At 44.9% G+C, this 16,152-nt stretch overlaps 1 protein-coding gene across 3 annotated transcripts in view; it reads right to left on the bottom strand.

Moving 5' to 3' along the window:
- Positions 1-16,152, bottom strand: part of RNF185 (ring finger protein 185) — a 38,602-nt gene continuing 22,450 nt past the window's right edge. Inside the window, exons 2-8 of one of the 3 annotated variants that reach the window (XM_004766400.3) lie at positions 15,540-15,590; positions 12,826-13,046; positions 10,169-10,187; positions 8,876-8,988; positions 7,397-7,451; positions 3,979-4,096; positions 1-2,470 (exon numbers count right to left, since the gene is read on the bottom strand). In XM_004766400.3, coding sequence (XP_004766457.1) covers positions 2,373-2,470; positions 3,979-4,096; positions 7,397-7,451; positions 8,876-8,988; positions 10,169-10,187; positions 12,826-13,001 — 579 coding nt within the window. In that variant the 5' untranslated portion in view covers positions 13,002-13,046; positions 15,540-15,590 and the 3' untranslated portion in view covers positions 1-2,372. The remainder of the gene's footprint in view (positions 2,471-3,978; positions 4,097-7,396; positions 7,452-8,875; positions 8,989-10,168; positions 10,188-12,825; positions 13,047-15,539; positions 15,591-16,152) is intronic. The other 2 variants (XM_004766402.3, XM_045065819.1) reach the window with 2 other exon arrangements.

The raw sequence follows: 16,152 nt of genomic DNA, 5'->3' as shown, positions 1-16,152 counted from the left end.
TAATGTAAAACCATTTGTTTAATTCTAAATCAAATCACTTTCACAACAGTGAAAATTAGTGACTGGTTAGGGTGTGCCACTGTACATGGCGTCATTCTCTGACTGTGGGTGGGACCTGGTCCTAATCCACAAAGGTGGCAGAAGGGGGTGGAGGCCAAGAACATAGACAACACACAAAAGAAAGGAAAACTGCCTTGGTAGAGGGGCAACGTGGTGAACCTGCAGAGGGGTGGTGGGAAGGGGGTTTCCTGTTGGGGCTGGGCCAGCAGTCCCAAGTTGGCTCTCCTGCCCTAGCTCCCAATAGAAGCTGAGTGGGGACCTAGAAAGTTCAAAATCAAAGGGCACATGACAAACCTGGCTTTGCTTACAGGTTCCTGGGATGCCTTTGCTGGTGGAGTTCTCCTGGGCTTACTACTTTGTTAGAGTCCAAGTGATTTCTCTTCCTATCCACAACCCTTCTTTTTAAACTTTTCTTCTTTCTGGAAACCCATTTCTGGTTGAGCCCATCTGACGGAAGTCCTCTCTCTCTCACCACTAGGTGGGGCTACCACACTGAGCGATCCCACCAATTCACTTGTGCTGAGAATTCAGGACATCCCCCTCCCAGCAACTTTCCCAACTTTGGGGATTTCCAGGAGGTGATTAAAGAGGCAAAAAAACCACTCATGAGTGGGTGTCCCAAGGTTTAAAATCCATCAGGGACACTAAAGCTGGTGGCTTAGTCCTACCAAATGAATTTGGCAAACCAACCACCTATTCAATACTTACATTTTGTCTGATTAAACACTGAAATCTGGTACTGACAGGTACAGAGGGGAAGGGGTGGGGCCTGTGGAGAGGACAGTAGGACCTCTCTCATCTTCCTTAAGGTCTTGGTTTCCACATGCTATGCAGAGCCACATCTGGAAAAAACCATTAGGTGGGGCTTTCTACCACTTGTTGGCTATGGCTGCAGGTGAGCTAGGAGCAGTGCGGATGGAAAAGTGATAGAGAGACCTCCAAAGGCTGTCCATTTCCCTCCATCTCTGGACTCTCCTGGAAGAGACTGGATTTCTAGGAAGAGGTCTGACCAGAGTGTGAACCATTCTACAATTAGACTGTCCTCCTGCCTGGAATCACTCCCTCAATCAGATTCTGAGGAAAAAGTTTATGAAATGGAAAAAAAACAAGTCAAGGGCTTGGGAAGATGATTCCCCCTGGAAATTTCCTGGGGAAGACCACACCGTATCATCATGCCAAGATTCTCTAAGCCCTGCTGCTTGGCTTTAGAAATCATCAGGAGTTGCCTGCTCCGCAGTTCCATGCTTCTCTGGCTTTAGCACACACGCAAGGAGTTTTCAGGGGTATCCACCCAAACCAGGGTTACATGTGGGTCTCCTCACTCCTGCCTCTTCATAAAGGACAATCTGGCTTCTGGGAAGATGGTCTTCAACATGCAGCTGAGCTGACTTGACAAAGCATTCCACTGGATGCACCCAGAGTTTCTGTAGCCTTGGGGACAGGGCTGCTTGTTCAGCTGTTCCTGCAGCAGAGCTCCAATTCCCACCAGAGTCCCACTGGCAGGTCTTTCCTAATGTGCAGCAGTCAGTCCCAGCTTCAGCAGTAGTCTCCACTGTGGGTCCTCTGGCAGATGTGCATACTTTGGGAGGGAAAGATGATGGGAAATCTGTGACTGAAGCCACATGTCTCTGGGGATAATCTACTCCAAGAAACCAGGAGGTCATTCAAGCCACTCTCTGGAGCCAAAGAGACTGAGCATGGCTCAGAGCCAACGCAAGATCTTTGGATCTCTGATTAATTCTAATTAGTTAGCAGCTAATTAATTAGCTGCTGCAATTATGATCGTCACAGAACAGCAATTTCTTGCATTTCTGCTCAGGAGGAGGAGACAGGGTAGAGCAGCACTGGGATATGGGGGAAAACCTCTATATGAGGAGTCCACTGATTTTGGGAGGCCACTTACCAAGGGGTATTTAAAGAGATGAAACAAAGTTTCTATTTGGTTCACCCCTTTGTTTTCCTAGTATCAAACTCAGGTGAAATTATACTGACAGTTTCTCTCTTCCTGCCTCTTCCTTGTGCAGAGTCAGGACCTGCTGAGCTGGCTGGAACAGGACTTGAGGGTGTAACTCATGAGACATGATTCAATGCCAAGGACTGAGGTTATAGCAGGGTGTTTACAGCAGTGGCCATACTCTAAAGTCCTTGACAACTGGTCTTGAGTCCCTAAGCTCTGATGGAGAAGCAAAACTCCTTGATGTGTTACTGACACCACCGATTCCAGGGGTCAGGATTAGCCAGGAAGCCAAACATCAAGAGTGGGTGTGGCATGTCACCAGTCCAGAGGCCCTGCCATGGATGTAGGCTGGGAGCTAGGCAATCAGGAGCCAGAACATGATCACTAGGGCCACAAACAGGAAGAGGCGTGACAGGAACTGCTCATCCACATACTGGGGTGTTCCAGGGACAGCTGCAGAGACAGGAGGGAAAAGAGAGGCTGTCAGAACGCTGCAGCTGTGCACAGTGCTGCCCAACTGGGCCAGAAGTTGAGAGCATCAATCTTCATCTCCTTATAGCAGAACTGCAGAGAGCCCCACACAGTGTGTCTTCCTTTTCCAGAGGAGAGGAAGTAGAGCCCCAGAGGGAAGCAGTGACTTGTCTTGCCTATCACACAGCAAACTAGGGGCAGAGCTAGGCTTCCACTCCTCCCTGCTTTGAGAAAAGCTCCTAGGTAGCTGTCCAGACATTGGGGAAAGGAGAGTAAGAAATCTATATCCAGAATGGGAAAGTTTTATCAAATATGACAAAGGAAAACTGTAATCGTGGCAAGGAGATAAAGAGATCCAGAGTCCAGCCGACTGTAGAACTCTCTTTACCTAAGGAACCCAGGGTGAACCCTGAAGCAAGAAGGGAAGCAAGCTGCCAAGGGTTCTTGCTGCCTCCATAGTGCCCTGTCCCTCATTCAGGGAAGAGCACATCCTGCCCTTTGGCATCTCCTTTGAGAAAATGCATAAATGAAGGAGAAACCTTTGAGGTAGAGGAGGTAAAGAAGGGCATTCCAAGATCTCTTGGGGCTGTACTATTCCCCAGGTAGGTGCTCTGATGATTCATGCAGGGTGTCAGTCAACAAAGACTTGTACTCATTGCCTGCAATGTGCCAAGCACCAGGATAGGGGGTGAGGAAAATTCCTGGGATGACCCAGAAATAGGTTTCAGTCCATAAGAGCCTAAGCTCCTGACCAGGAACCACACACTGATCCCTTCTACACCACACACTGTGCCCAGCACACAGGAGGTTCCAATGAGTGCAAGTAGAGCTCAAATGACCTCAGCACCTCTGCAGACTCCATGGTAAGGATCTTGGCACAAGTGCCAGATTAAGACAAAATACAGAACACCCACCTTGCTGCTGGCAAGGTGCAGCTGGCACCTTTAAACTGGCTGGAGAGAAAGGTAGTAGCAGATAACAGACCTAGAAAGGGAGAAAGGGGGCTGGTCCCAAGCCCCACATGTATCCTGAGGGAAGCTGGACAGAGATACCAGAGAATAGAAAGGCCTTGAATCCTGGTGGGTTGCCTCACTCCTTTCTGTCCCTAAATGGGACATGCACAGGGCTAGGCTTTTCTTTAGCTAGGTATCCTGGGTCTTTAATTAGGTATCCTAGGTATCATTTTATTCTTTTCATCTTATAGGCACAGAGTAGGTCTTGGGAAACATATGAACATTTTCTGATTGTAAAACAGAGCTAAACAAACACTCATCCCACAGGCTTATGGTGAGGATCCCCTGCATTTGTGATGACAAGCACTTTGAACATGCCTAAGTAGGCAATATACATTATCATGACTACCAGTAATCTGAAAAGAGTTCACATTTTGAAAAGGCTGACTGACCAAGCAGTGACAGTTATCTGTAATCTGCATACTAATGAATTCCAAATAGCCTTCAAGCAGAATTATCAAGGAAATAGGGTCTCACCTGGAGGAGGCCGCCCATCATTTATGTTAAATGCTGTGGCAAATATCCCAAAAGGAAATGCCCCAATTCCAAAAGACATCTGGAAGCCACCATCTCCAAATCCAAAACCTTGAAATCCCTGTATGGAAGAAATGCAATTCAGAACAAGCAACCTGTCAAACATGTCACCCACAGGTGGCACCTGCCTCTCCTCCCTACCCTCTGCCACCTGTTTCCAAGGGAGATATTTTTTCCTTCCATTTAGACTGCAAGGCAGAGGAACCCTGGTGGGCCCTCTGCCCTCCTGGCCTGCAAGGGGTCCAGCTAAGGAATTGTGAATGCCAGAAAGGACTGGCTCTGGTCCAAAGTAAAACAATCTGCTGGTGCAAGTTAGGGTTCTTAGAGCACAATGTTTTTTCCCAGAAGCCCACCCTAGTCAATAAAATTTTCTACATGCTTTAATAACATACATCTTATATATATATATATTGCATATATATGAGAAATATAACGAGCAAAACTGGCAACAACCCCTATACCTAATTACAAGGGAACATCGGAACAAGCGGCACATTGCTGATAATAGCAAAAAAAAGTGGAACCCTAATTAACCAACAATGGAGGTCATGATCAAAATCTTGATACACACTCTCTAAAGACCATCATGCTGACTATGCGACAACACAGAAAAACTCCTGTGACCAAGCTACCAGACAAAACTGAACACTATGGTCACAAGTACATGCCAACATGCAGGTATGGGAACAAGATATAAACAGGTATTTTCCCTCAGTTTTAATATTTTTAAGAATTTAAAAAACACAAGACAATTTTTTTCTGATTATTTTCATACATATGCTTGTTATAAGAAACTTACACATGAGAAGAATAATTGACGTAAAAAGTCAAAGATCTCCTTGTTCACCATCTTCATGGTGTATCATCCTCAGCTTTCCCCCTCCTTCTCCCACCCTCAACTTTCCCCTATACCACATCATCTTTCATATGAAAAGACTTAGTAGCAATTCTAACACTGTGAAAAAGTAACCCATTTTCTATCTTGACCAAGGTTGCAGATAGTGGAGGGGGTAGAGTTTAGACCAGAAACTAGGTCAATATGATCTGAAAACCCATGCTCTTAATTACTGTGCACATCTTATTAAATCTTCTCTCCTCCCCCACATCCCTAAGTAGATATTTAGAGCAAATGATTAAAAAATAATAAGTAGAAAATGCATTGGATTAACCGCGCTCCACAAAGAGCTGGTTGGCTTTCACTGATGAGTCCTCTGCAAGTCAGGAAAGTGGCTGTTCCCTATCCCATACCAAGCAGCTTGGCATCCAGCTCCAAACATCTTGCTGGGCAGCACTACCTACATAAAGCCTAGTAACAGATATAACAAGAGGGTAAGCCTAGACAGAAGAAAAACAACCAGTTTTCCATCTCCTCAGTGCAGATGCCTCCTACTCAGACCCAGCATGGTTGAGTTTGAGGGCTCCTGGGACCAAGGCTGCCTTACCCAGGAAGGTGCAACTGTTTCATCACGAACTACCACTTCACTGAGAGTAATCCCGAGGACTGACCCTCTGGCCTCCCTTTTAGCAATTAGCAACCTCCACACAATTCCACAAGCCCTCATATATGCGGAGTTTATGTTCCTGGGAAAATGTAGGCAAAAAGCATCACTAGTGCCTGCAGGTACTTGTATGTGTTATAGCTATGCACTAGGACCTCTGGCTTCCTGAGGTTAGGAGCTGATGCTCTCTGTTGAGAAACAGAGTCTGTGAAAGTTAAAGTGATGTCACCTGGTAGTCAGGGGGTAGCGTTTACACCAAAAACTGTCAATATGTCAATAGTGTTTAGATAAAAAACTGTCAACTGTCAATATGATCCTGGGGCACCTGGGTGGCTCAGTGGGTTAAGCCTCTGCCTTCGGATCAAGTCATGATCTCAGGGTCCTGGGATGGAGCCCCACACTGGGCTCTCTGCTCAGCAGGGAGCCTGCTCCCCCACCCACTGCCTTCCTCTTTGCCTACTTGTGATCTCTGTCCCAAAAAACCTGTCCATATGGTCCAAAAACCCCATGCTCTTAATTCTTATGGGGAAATGAAAAACTCTGTGACCACACTGTCAGACAAAACTGAACACTATCGTCTTAAGAATCCTCAGGACAATATGTAGGGATGTAGACAAGATACAGATAGGTATTTTCCCTCCAAAATTTTAATATTTTAATCTGGAGAAATGAAAATATACTTGTTAGTGTGGATAAATATTCTGCTTTTATAATTTCTTCAATATTTTATTTTATTTTTTGAAGATTTTATTTATTTATTTGACAGACAGAGATCACAAGTAGGCAGAGAGGCAGGCAGAGAGGGAGGGGAAAGCAGGCTCCCCACCAAGCAGAGAGCCCGACGCGGGGCTCGATCCCAGGACCCCGAGATCACGACCCAAGCTGAAGGCAGAGGCTTAATCCACTGAGCCACCCAAGTGCCCCAATTTCTTCAATATTTTAACAAGAAAATTTTAATATTAGGGCGCCTGGGTGGCTCAGTGGGTTAAAGCCTCTGCCTTTGGCTCAGGTCATGATCCCAGGGTCCTGGGATCAAGCCCCGCATGGGGCTCTCTGCTCAGCAGGGAGCCTGCTTCCTCCTCTTCCTCTGCCTGCTTCTCTGCCTACTTGTGATCTCTGTCTGTCAAATAAATAAAATCTTAAAAAAAAAAAAAGAAAATTTTAATACTAACATCTGACTTAAATTAGCATTTTTGAGCTAGTGATTTTTCTAAGAATTTATCCTAGTAAAAAAACCATGAACCTCAAAAATGTATCTATAAATTCATCAGAGTATTTTTAAAATGAAAAAAGAAAACAGTTAAATGTCCAACAAAGGATCAAATAATGTTAAGTTCATACAACTCAACACTAAACAGCCTGGCATGTAAAATCTCAAGATAATGTCATTAAAAAAGTCTCCCTCTCTGTGATATAAATTGGTAAGGCCAGGAATCTTTGCTATGTTCACTGATGTATCACCAGTGCCTAGAATAATGCCCAGCATCCTGAAGGCACTTAATATAGAATGAATGAAATTTTTAAAAAGAGCTACGAAACAGGAGCTAAGTATTGTTAAAAATAAACAAAAATGTATGTATACCCATATGTATACCCACTATAAAATACGTGCACATAAACAGATCTATAAAATTTACATGTGTGTATATATAAGTATAGAACAATAGAAAAAAATAGACCAAAATATTTCCTGTAGTTATCTCTGGATGGTGTGATTGTAAGTTTATTCCCTCTCCTTTCCTTTGTGTTTATTTCAATTTTTCCATTACTTTTATAATCAAGGAGAAAAAGTATAGGTCCAAGATGGAAACTTCTTAAGCCATAAGCTCATTTCTAGAAGCTTCTCCTAGAATGTTCCTCACCCCTCTGTTCTCTGGCTCTGGCCTCTGTCCTTGAGGACGGGGAGGGGTCTTCTCTCTGAAACAGAAACATCGTAAAATAAATAATTATAAAATGCTTTCAGCGGCTCTGAGTGGGGTGGGAGCTCAGGGTCAGGTCCACTATGCGCAGCACAGGAACTTATACCAAATTAAACTAAATCCTAACCTTCATTCTACTTGCGACTGTTTTGCCAACTATAAAGAAAAGCAGAGAAAAAAATCTGCTTATTCTAAGATGTTCATCATGTTGCACTAGAGCCTACTCCTCTCACAGGAGCCTGACCCAGACTGGTTGAGTGCTAGCCAGACACCTTCCCTGGACCTGTGTAATAAAGAGGTCACCAATGTTAAAAATCCCAAATCCAAACTGAAACAGGAATGGCCTGTCAGCATAGAGGGCTGAGATTCAGGATCTCTCTATCTGCCCCTATTAACTTCAGCTTTACTTCCCACTATTCCTTGGTAAGCACTCTATACACTTTGCTTTTTGCCTCTGGGTCTTAGCCTCTTCTATCACTCATCCTCAACATACTGGACTGAGGGCTTGTTAGCCGTGAGGCACTAGGCAGGACACTACCAATACTAAGACTGTGATGGACTCTACTCTTGAGGTGTTTATGGTTTAAAGGGGGCCACAATCAATCACAATACAGCATGGGAAGGGACTTCTTGAACAGAGATCTCAACCACATAGGATGGAAGCACGGCTGAGAGCAACTGATGTGAGGAAGAAGGACCACTTCAAGGAGGAGGTAACTTCAGGACTGCTCCTTGAAGATGGACCAAAATTAGCGGAGGAGGAGGGTGTTGAGCAGGACTGGGGAGGGCAGAAGAGATAGAGGGAAAACAATTACGAAGGCTCATGAATGTGAAAGGCTAAGTTCCTTTAAGAGAAGTCCAGTATATGTGGATACAGGGTATGCTGGGGGTGGGGTAGTAAGAGACAGTATGAGACACTGCTGGGAGAGTCTGGGGGTGTGTGAGCGTGTGCACGCGTATGACAGACCATGAAGTGCTCTCAGCATGACAGGGCTCTCGTAGAATGACAGACCCATCCACACCCCAAACTCCACAAAGCCTCCCAGACCTCCTGTCCCCTTTCCCTCTGTACTTTATATATCACTGCTGCAGCAACCCCCTCCTTGCAGACTCTCCTGCTAGACACCCTGCTTCCCAAGCTGCTCCTTCACAGCACTTTGCATACTTAAAACTGTGCTATCTTGTGCACTGCCTAGCACATTGCCTGCTCGCTGGCAGACACTCAGTGGATATTCATATTATAGCCCAGTGAGGAGCAACTTGGCTTCCCTCCCTTCCTGATGAACTCCCATCTGGATCCCAATTGCCTCAAAACTGAGGGTCTGTAAGCACTAAGTAGAAGGTGGAGTGAGAAGGTGCTAAATGGAAGTAAATTCATATCCAAAGGGAGGAGTAGGTGTGAGAGGTGCCCCAAGGCCTCACCTGGGGTCCTGCTGCCCAGTGCTGCCCCTGCCATAGAGCGGGATCACTTTATCTCGGCTGATGCCGGCTTTGCAAACTGGACACACTTGTCTGTTAGGTCTGGTCTCCAACCACTGCAAACAGGAGAGAAAAATGCACGAATGGTGTTTAAGCCCACTACAGAGCAATCACAGACAGCGAAACAACATGGGTCAGGGGCCTCAAACTGGAAACACTGACACCAGCACGGAACACTTCAAGGAACCCCATTCTCTGATTCCTGCTCCTGGCACTCAATAAACATTTACTAGCGGTAAAATAAAAATTGCTTTTAAATACCTCATAATTAAACAGGCTTCCTCATGCTTCATTACTTCTAGGGGCTCCCTGCAACACAGCAGGAAGGAACTCAAGCCTAGAGCTGTGTCAAGGGGTCAAGGAGAAAGCAGCATTTAATGATTTTATATCCCACTTCCTTTATCCTACTGTTGAAAGCTTCAAAACTTATGTTATGTGCTTTTTATAAATTTCCAGCAGATAAATTTATAAATTTATTAGGTTCTGCTGGAGATCAGAATGCATAGCCCTAAACGTAGTGGGAACCTCTCTCTTCCTTCCTTTACTTCTTTCTCCCACCTCAATTCTGAGACTCTAGAGCTCTGGAACTTCTGTCCTCCCCCTACATGCCTAAGCCACCTACTAGTGTGGTGCTCTTTTGCCAACAACCGTGGAGACAGTCAGCTCACAGTGATTATTCACAGCCAGCTGTGAATGCCAAGCCCTGCTCTGTCTCACCGAGCATGTGCCTGGGTCTTGGTGAATACTTAACTGACTGGTTTTCCTAATAATGTAGAGCTGAGAAAACAGACTTTTTCCCCCCTCACACAAAAACTCTCTGTTGAGACCAAAAAAATTTCTTCCTTCCTAACATTTTCAAGGCCTTTACAGGTAGGGGGAATAGTCGATATTCTAGGAGGTTCTTTTTGTAGAGGCAGAATCTCAAAAATAAAAACCACACATACTATCAAATCCAAGCTATCTATAGATAGGGAACTGTGAGCCAGAGAGGTGGCCTGCTAAGGACACAAAAACCATCGATAACAGAATCAGGACCATCCCAGGTACTATACTGACCCCTTGTTTTCAGCAAGTATCTGTCAGTGGGCAGGTGTATAATGAAGGTTGAGGGGGGTAAAACAAGCAAATGAGTCCACAAATGGGAGATTGCAGCTTCTGACAGTAGTCTCCTGAGATTAGGGGTGTCTTGTGCAACCATAGCTGATGAAAGACAAAGTAAAGTGAAATGTATCTTACCTGATGTAAACACGGCCAACTGCCAGAGTCCCCAGGGCAACCAGTCATCAAGGAGAAAGAGAATGGGGGTAAAGGAAGCAAAATGCTTTCATTAGAAAAAACACCAACGGTGGGAGCAGAAAAAATGGGAACACAGGGTGGAACTATGGAGCACTACAACCTCCCTGAGTGTCTGTGGGGAATCACTAGTACCAGAAATCAGAAAAGCATGGGCTAAAATCACAGGAAAAATCAGGCAACAGAGAGACAAGACCCCAGTCTCTACCTCTGGGATCTTACTTGTAAAGGACCCCCAGGTCCCAGACCATCCCAGACTCAGCTTCTCTACAAGTCAATCTCTGAGGGATTGTGACCTCTGAAGGAATCCAATATAGGCTAAAGACCCTCTATGCAGAAAAATTCATGAGGCATTCTCATACACACAGTGCACGCACACACACACGTGCACATACACACACAAACACACCGTATTTTAGACTCCGTTTCAGTGGGTTCCTAACCTAAGACTCACAATGTGTGACTCTAGATCTGGTTTAAGAGAATCTTCAGGCTGTCCTCAACCTTGAGTGCTCTGCTGGCAGGAAGTTGTTTAAAAGTTCAAGTTTACTATTAAAAAAATCTTTAAATAATGAAAACGGGGATGCTTCTTGGCAGAAAGGGCTACCTTTCACAGCTTAATGAGTTGTATTACCATGAACAGCTGCCCAGTCTCTCATTTTTCAAAAGAGGAAACCAAATTCAGAAACAAGAAACAACTTGCCTGTGGCACCAGGACTAAAAAGTCTCCTAACTTTCAGCTTATTGTCCCTTCTATCACCCAGCATTGGGTGCAAAAAATGATATTTACAGAATTGAAGGAAAAGTTACTCTAACTCTAGATTTTTCATTGTTACTCTCTTGGTTTATTCATCCAACTAACAGATATCCACTGCACACCTCCTGTGTGCCAGGACAGTGGAAAATGTGGGCACGGTTTCTGTCCCTCATAAAACACGACTCCTTTAGCTGAGTAAAATTTGTTGGACTCAGAGGTTAATTCCTTTCCCAGTTCCTGACCCACAGAGCCCCACCATCCAGACATGCAATCTCCCTGAATGTAACAGACACACCTGACATCTGACTCCTACATTAACCTTGCAATGTCATTCCAAACTGAGCCCAATGCACCCGAAATCACAGATCCCCTCCACTGGCAACTTCCCTTGAAGTCTATGGGGGAGAAGTGGAGGTGACTTTCCTCTAACGGAAAGTTCAAAATTATAACAAAGATGGTGATCGCTTCAATTTATTAAGCAACTATTGAGTGCCAGGATATGGCTGATTAGCTTTCCATTTGTTAATGTCATTGGAGGGTCATATTAACCTAAGACAAAGTGTAATTAATTCCATTTTACAGAAGAGGATACTGAGGTAGAAAGAGGATTGCAGATTTGCCCAGGGATAAACCACTCTGACAGGAAGCATCTGTTTCATCTTAGAGTCTATTCTTTCTAATGGTACGTTGATTTATTCTTAATTTTGTCACTTGTTTCAATTCCTGGTTTTATACTGCCCCAGAGAATCTTCAATTTCTAGGAAACAACGGTTTCTGCATAAAACTTAATGATTAGGGCAAGAGCTGCCAGAACAAAATATGCCCCATTCTGTTAATTCAATAAAGTTATCTCTTTATCTTAAACTACCTTAAATAATACTTAAATGACTCTTTCTTCACACCACTTTCCTGCTCAAAAATATCCCACAGCTTTATGTCCTAATCAATCAAATCTGGGTTTGAGAATCTGGCCCAACCCTCTCTTAACCACTCTTGTTCCCTAACACTTCCCAGTCCCCCATCCAAGGTGCTATCTGAGGTACACAGCAGTCTCAGGGTCTTGAAATCTCATACCCAAAAGTGCATATGTCTACCCTAGAAAATGTCTGCCTTGGGGGGCATGTTCTCTTTGTCTTATCTGCCATTCTTACCCCTCCACTTAGCCCAATTCACCCTTCAAGGTCCAGCTCAAAATTAAGGGAGAATAAAATCACAACATTTACCCAGAACCTCAGATCCATGAGGGACTCCTATGATGGAGGCCAGAATGAAACTAACCCTCCCACTTCATTTTGATATACATAAAATATAGCAACAATTATTAGGATCATTGCTAACACACAGTATGCAGTGTGTGCTATGTGCTCTTCTAAGCTTTTTATGTATTTTGAGTCATTTGATTGCTCACTGACAACCCTGTAAAATGAGTGTATGTAAGCACCTTGCCCAAGGTCATCCAGGACCGTAGTGGCAGAGTCAGGATTCAGAACAAGGAAGTCTGGCTCCACTGTCCTTGCTGAATGGTATACCACAGTATAACCACTGTACATACTGCCTCTTCGCTCAGCACAGCAAGTGGCACTTCGTAATTGCTCACTAACTGGTAAGTATTTTCACGTTAGAGGTGGGGGTACAGAGTCCAGAGTGGGGACAGGATTTGCCCAAGATCACTCAGCTTATCAGCAGCAGAACTGGGATAAGAACCCAGGGCTTCTGCTTCTTGGACCTGATCGTATCAGGAGGCCCAAAGTGAGTGGGAAACCTCCTGTTCCAAAGCTGCCCAAACCACAGGTTTTCTAAACATGGCCATGTGTCTTCTGTGGGTGGTGGCAGGGGCACTGACCAGAAGAGGTGGCCACACAGGCTGATGACAGCATCCTTGGCTGTGTCCAGGCAGATGTTGCACTCGAAGGTGCTGTCCTGCCCTCCACTCTCGCCAGCACCATTGCTGCTACCGCTGGGCCCCCCTGCACTGGAGTTCTCAGGGGAAGCAGAGGCCGAGGGCCCCTTGCTCGCCATCCTTGGCTGTCGGCAAACTGACTGAAGATTCTCCCCAGGAAAATCCTGAAAGGCAGAGAGGCCTTGATTATTCATTTCTGCATACCACTCTCCCCAGCTTCCATGGCAATACCCTAATCTTCTCTCAACTCCAGAAGTTCAGATGACTGAACCTTTACACAGACTCTGCAGAGGCTGCAGAGGATGATACTCATGGGGCACTACCCAGAGAACAATGACTCAAAAACTTTCATGAATAGCCTAGAAAGTACCACGCAAAACATACTGCACAAAAACAGAACATCCTCCATGCAGATGGCTCTCCAAAGGAAATGAAACCTTTTCTCACATGTCTTTACATTCTCCCAGGATAACCAACCCAGGTAATATGTGCTCAATAAAACTAAATGTTCACAGACTGTCCTCTAACTTTGGACTGCCTCTATACTGGCAGGTGAATCTGCTTAGACCAGAAGGCTTATGTCACTGCTATACATAAAAAACCAGTTATTAGTTACTATAAGTGAAAAATAAATACAAATACATAATGACAGAAAAGCTGTTTATCCTCACACAGAACCATGTGGCAATTCATATAATGCTTTAGGCAAACTTGATCTGGTCCAGTTTCTTCAGGAAACTACAGCCCAAGACCTCTCCTCTAACTGACTAATGTGGAGCTGAGACCGGGAACTCATGACCTCCAGTCTGTATTCAAACTACTGCACTGCCACAGATCAAGCTGGCCACCAAACGCTGAGAGAAAGGGACCGCTGTTCAAGACTGCCTCCAAATCAAAGAACACGCCAGGAACTGAACAAGAATGTAGACAAGACCAACACCAAGGACACCCAGAAATTCTGGGTGCAGATTAAGAATCTGTGAAGAGCTTGGTCGGACCACCCCCACCATCTTAGAAATTCTAAGCAGGAAGTGCTGGCTGGTTATCACAGCCAGAGAACCACCAGCTTGGATGCTGGCTTCAGCTAAGCCTCCAGCTTGGCAGATGTTTTAAGAACCTCCCTTCTCCTCTGTGGGCCACAGTTTCCTCATCTGTAAACTGTCTCCTAGTTGTCTCCTTCTAGCTCTGATACTGTGCTACTCCAGGTCATCTCATCCACTCTTTCCAAAGTGGGCAGCCCCTACCGTAAGTGTGGGACTCACCACTGGAGTGTCAAAAGACCGCTCTGATGTCAGCTTCCAAAGTTTGAAGATGTGAAGGACCAAAAAGCCAGTCTTCTCAGACCAACAAGCAAGCCTTCCTACACACCACCAACTCAGAACTCTGGACTCACGAGCATCCCTCACCACCACAGCACCTCTGTGACTTGGGCAGGGAGAGGAGACCAGCTCACTGCCACTTTTTCACTCAGTTACATCATTTTACATAATGTCCCTGAAGGGCAGCTGGCTGCTGGCAGCACCAGTGCCTCACTGGCCTCAGCTCCAAGACCTTCTCCCTGACCCAGTGCTTCTTCCTTTCCACATACAACTGTTCTCTTCTTCTTAGGATAGAGGCTGCTTCTGAGGGACATGTTAAGGCCTTCACATGTCATTGCAGCTCAAGTCCTGACCTGTGCGAGCTTCTTTAAAATATGTTTATCTTTTAAAATCAAGAACTGTGTGGGTACCTGGGTGGCTCCGTCAGTTAATCATCTGTCTTCAGCTCAGGTCATGATCCCAGGGTCCCAGGGTCCCAGGATCAAGTTCCTCATCAGGCTCCCTGTTCAGTAGAGAATCTGCTTCTCCCTCCACCTTTCCCTGCTGCCCATGATCTCTCTCTCTTACTCTCTCTCAAATAAATAAATAAAACCTTTAACATTAAGGACTGTGCATACAGAAGTGGAAAGACAGGGGCGCCTGGGTGGCTCAGTGGGTTAAGCCACTGCCTTCGGCTCAGGTCATGATCTCAGGGTCCTGGGATCGAGTCCCGCATCAGGCTCTCTGCTCAGCAGGGAGCCTGCTTCCTTCTCTCTCTCTCTGCCTGCCTCTCAGTGTACTTGTAATTTCTCTCTGTCAAATAAATAAATAAAATCTTTAAAAAAAAAAAAAAGAAGTGGAAAGACAATCATAAAGTCAGGTTCACTGATCAATCTTAATGACAGTCTCCTGATGTGATGCAATAGGAAGTATCCTGATGTGATGCAATAGGAAGTACATATCACCAACAATAAAGCACTCTTAAAACATGGACTCCAGGGGCACCTGGGTGCTCAGCAGTTTAAGGCCTCTGCCTTTGGCTCAGGTCATGATCTCAGGGTCCTAGGATGGTGCTCCACGTCGGGCTCTCTGCTCAGTAGGGAGCCTCTCCCCCACCCCCCGCCTGCCTCTCTGCCTACTTGTGATCTCTGTCAAATAAATAAATAAAATCTTTTAAAAAAACCAAAAAAACCATGGACTCTAATGATGTCTCCAAAATAAATTACCCATTTACAGAAAATATGGGGCATAGAAGGACATGTTTAACAACTCCAGAAGACAATCTCCAATACAAATAATCCAAGTTCTTAAAAACTAAATAGTGGGATGTGGAGTTCTAAATTGAGACTTGAGACATACCGACCACTGAAAGTGTGTGGATCTCACCGGAACCAGGTTCAAAACAACCACCTGTAAAAAGACACTTGTGAGATAATTGTTCAAATTAGATTTAGTCTGGGTATTAGTTATCTTGAGAAATTAATTTTATTGAGTATTAATTTTATTGAGTATGACAATGGTATTGCATAATTTAAAAAATACTCACCTGCTAGAAATATTTTTTTAAAAAAGATTTTATTTATTACTTGAGAGAGAGAGCGAGAGAGCGCACAAGCAGGAAGTAGAGGCAGAGGGAGAGAGAGAAGCAGGCTCCCTACTGAGCAGGGAGCCCAATGCGGGGCTCCATCCCAGGACCCCAGCATCATGGCTTGAGCCAAAGACAAACGGTTAACCAACTGAGCCACCAGGCACCCCAAGAAATATATACTTAAATATTTATGAAGGAATGATGTCTGGGATTTGCTTTAAAGTACTCCAGGGGGAGAAGTGAAAATGGAGAGAAAAGACTAAGAACAGGGAAGGTGGAGGCTGTTGGAACTAAATGATGAATGGGGGCTTATCCCATTAGCTTATTTTTGTGCTTGTACATTTCCACAATAAAAGGAATTTAAAAAAAAAACAGGTGAGGATG

This window comes from Mustela putorius, unplaced genomic scaffold (genome assembly GCF_011764305.1).
Source record: "Mustela putorius furo isolate JIRA1106 unplaced genomic scaffold, ASM1176430v1.1 tig00000081_pilon_pilon_pilon, whole genome shotgun sequence".
NCBI lineage: Eukaryota > Metazoa > Chordata > Mammalia > Carnivora > Mustelidae > Mustela > Mustela putorius.
The sequence above is the reverse complement of the archived record's forward strand: the minus strand, read 5'-3'. Positions and strand labels throughout refer to the sequence as shown.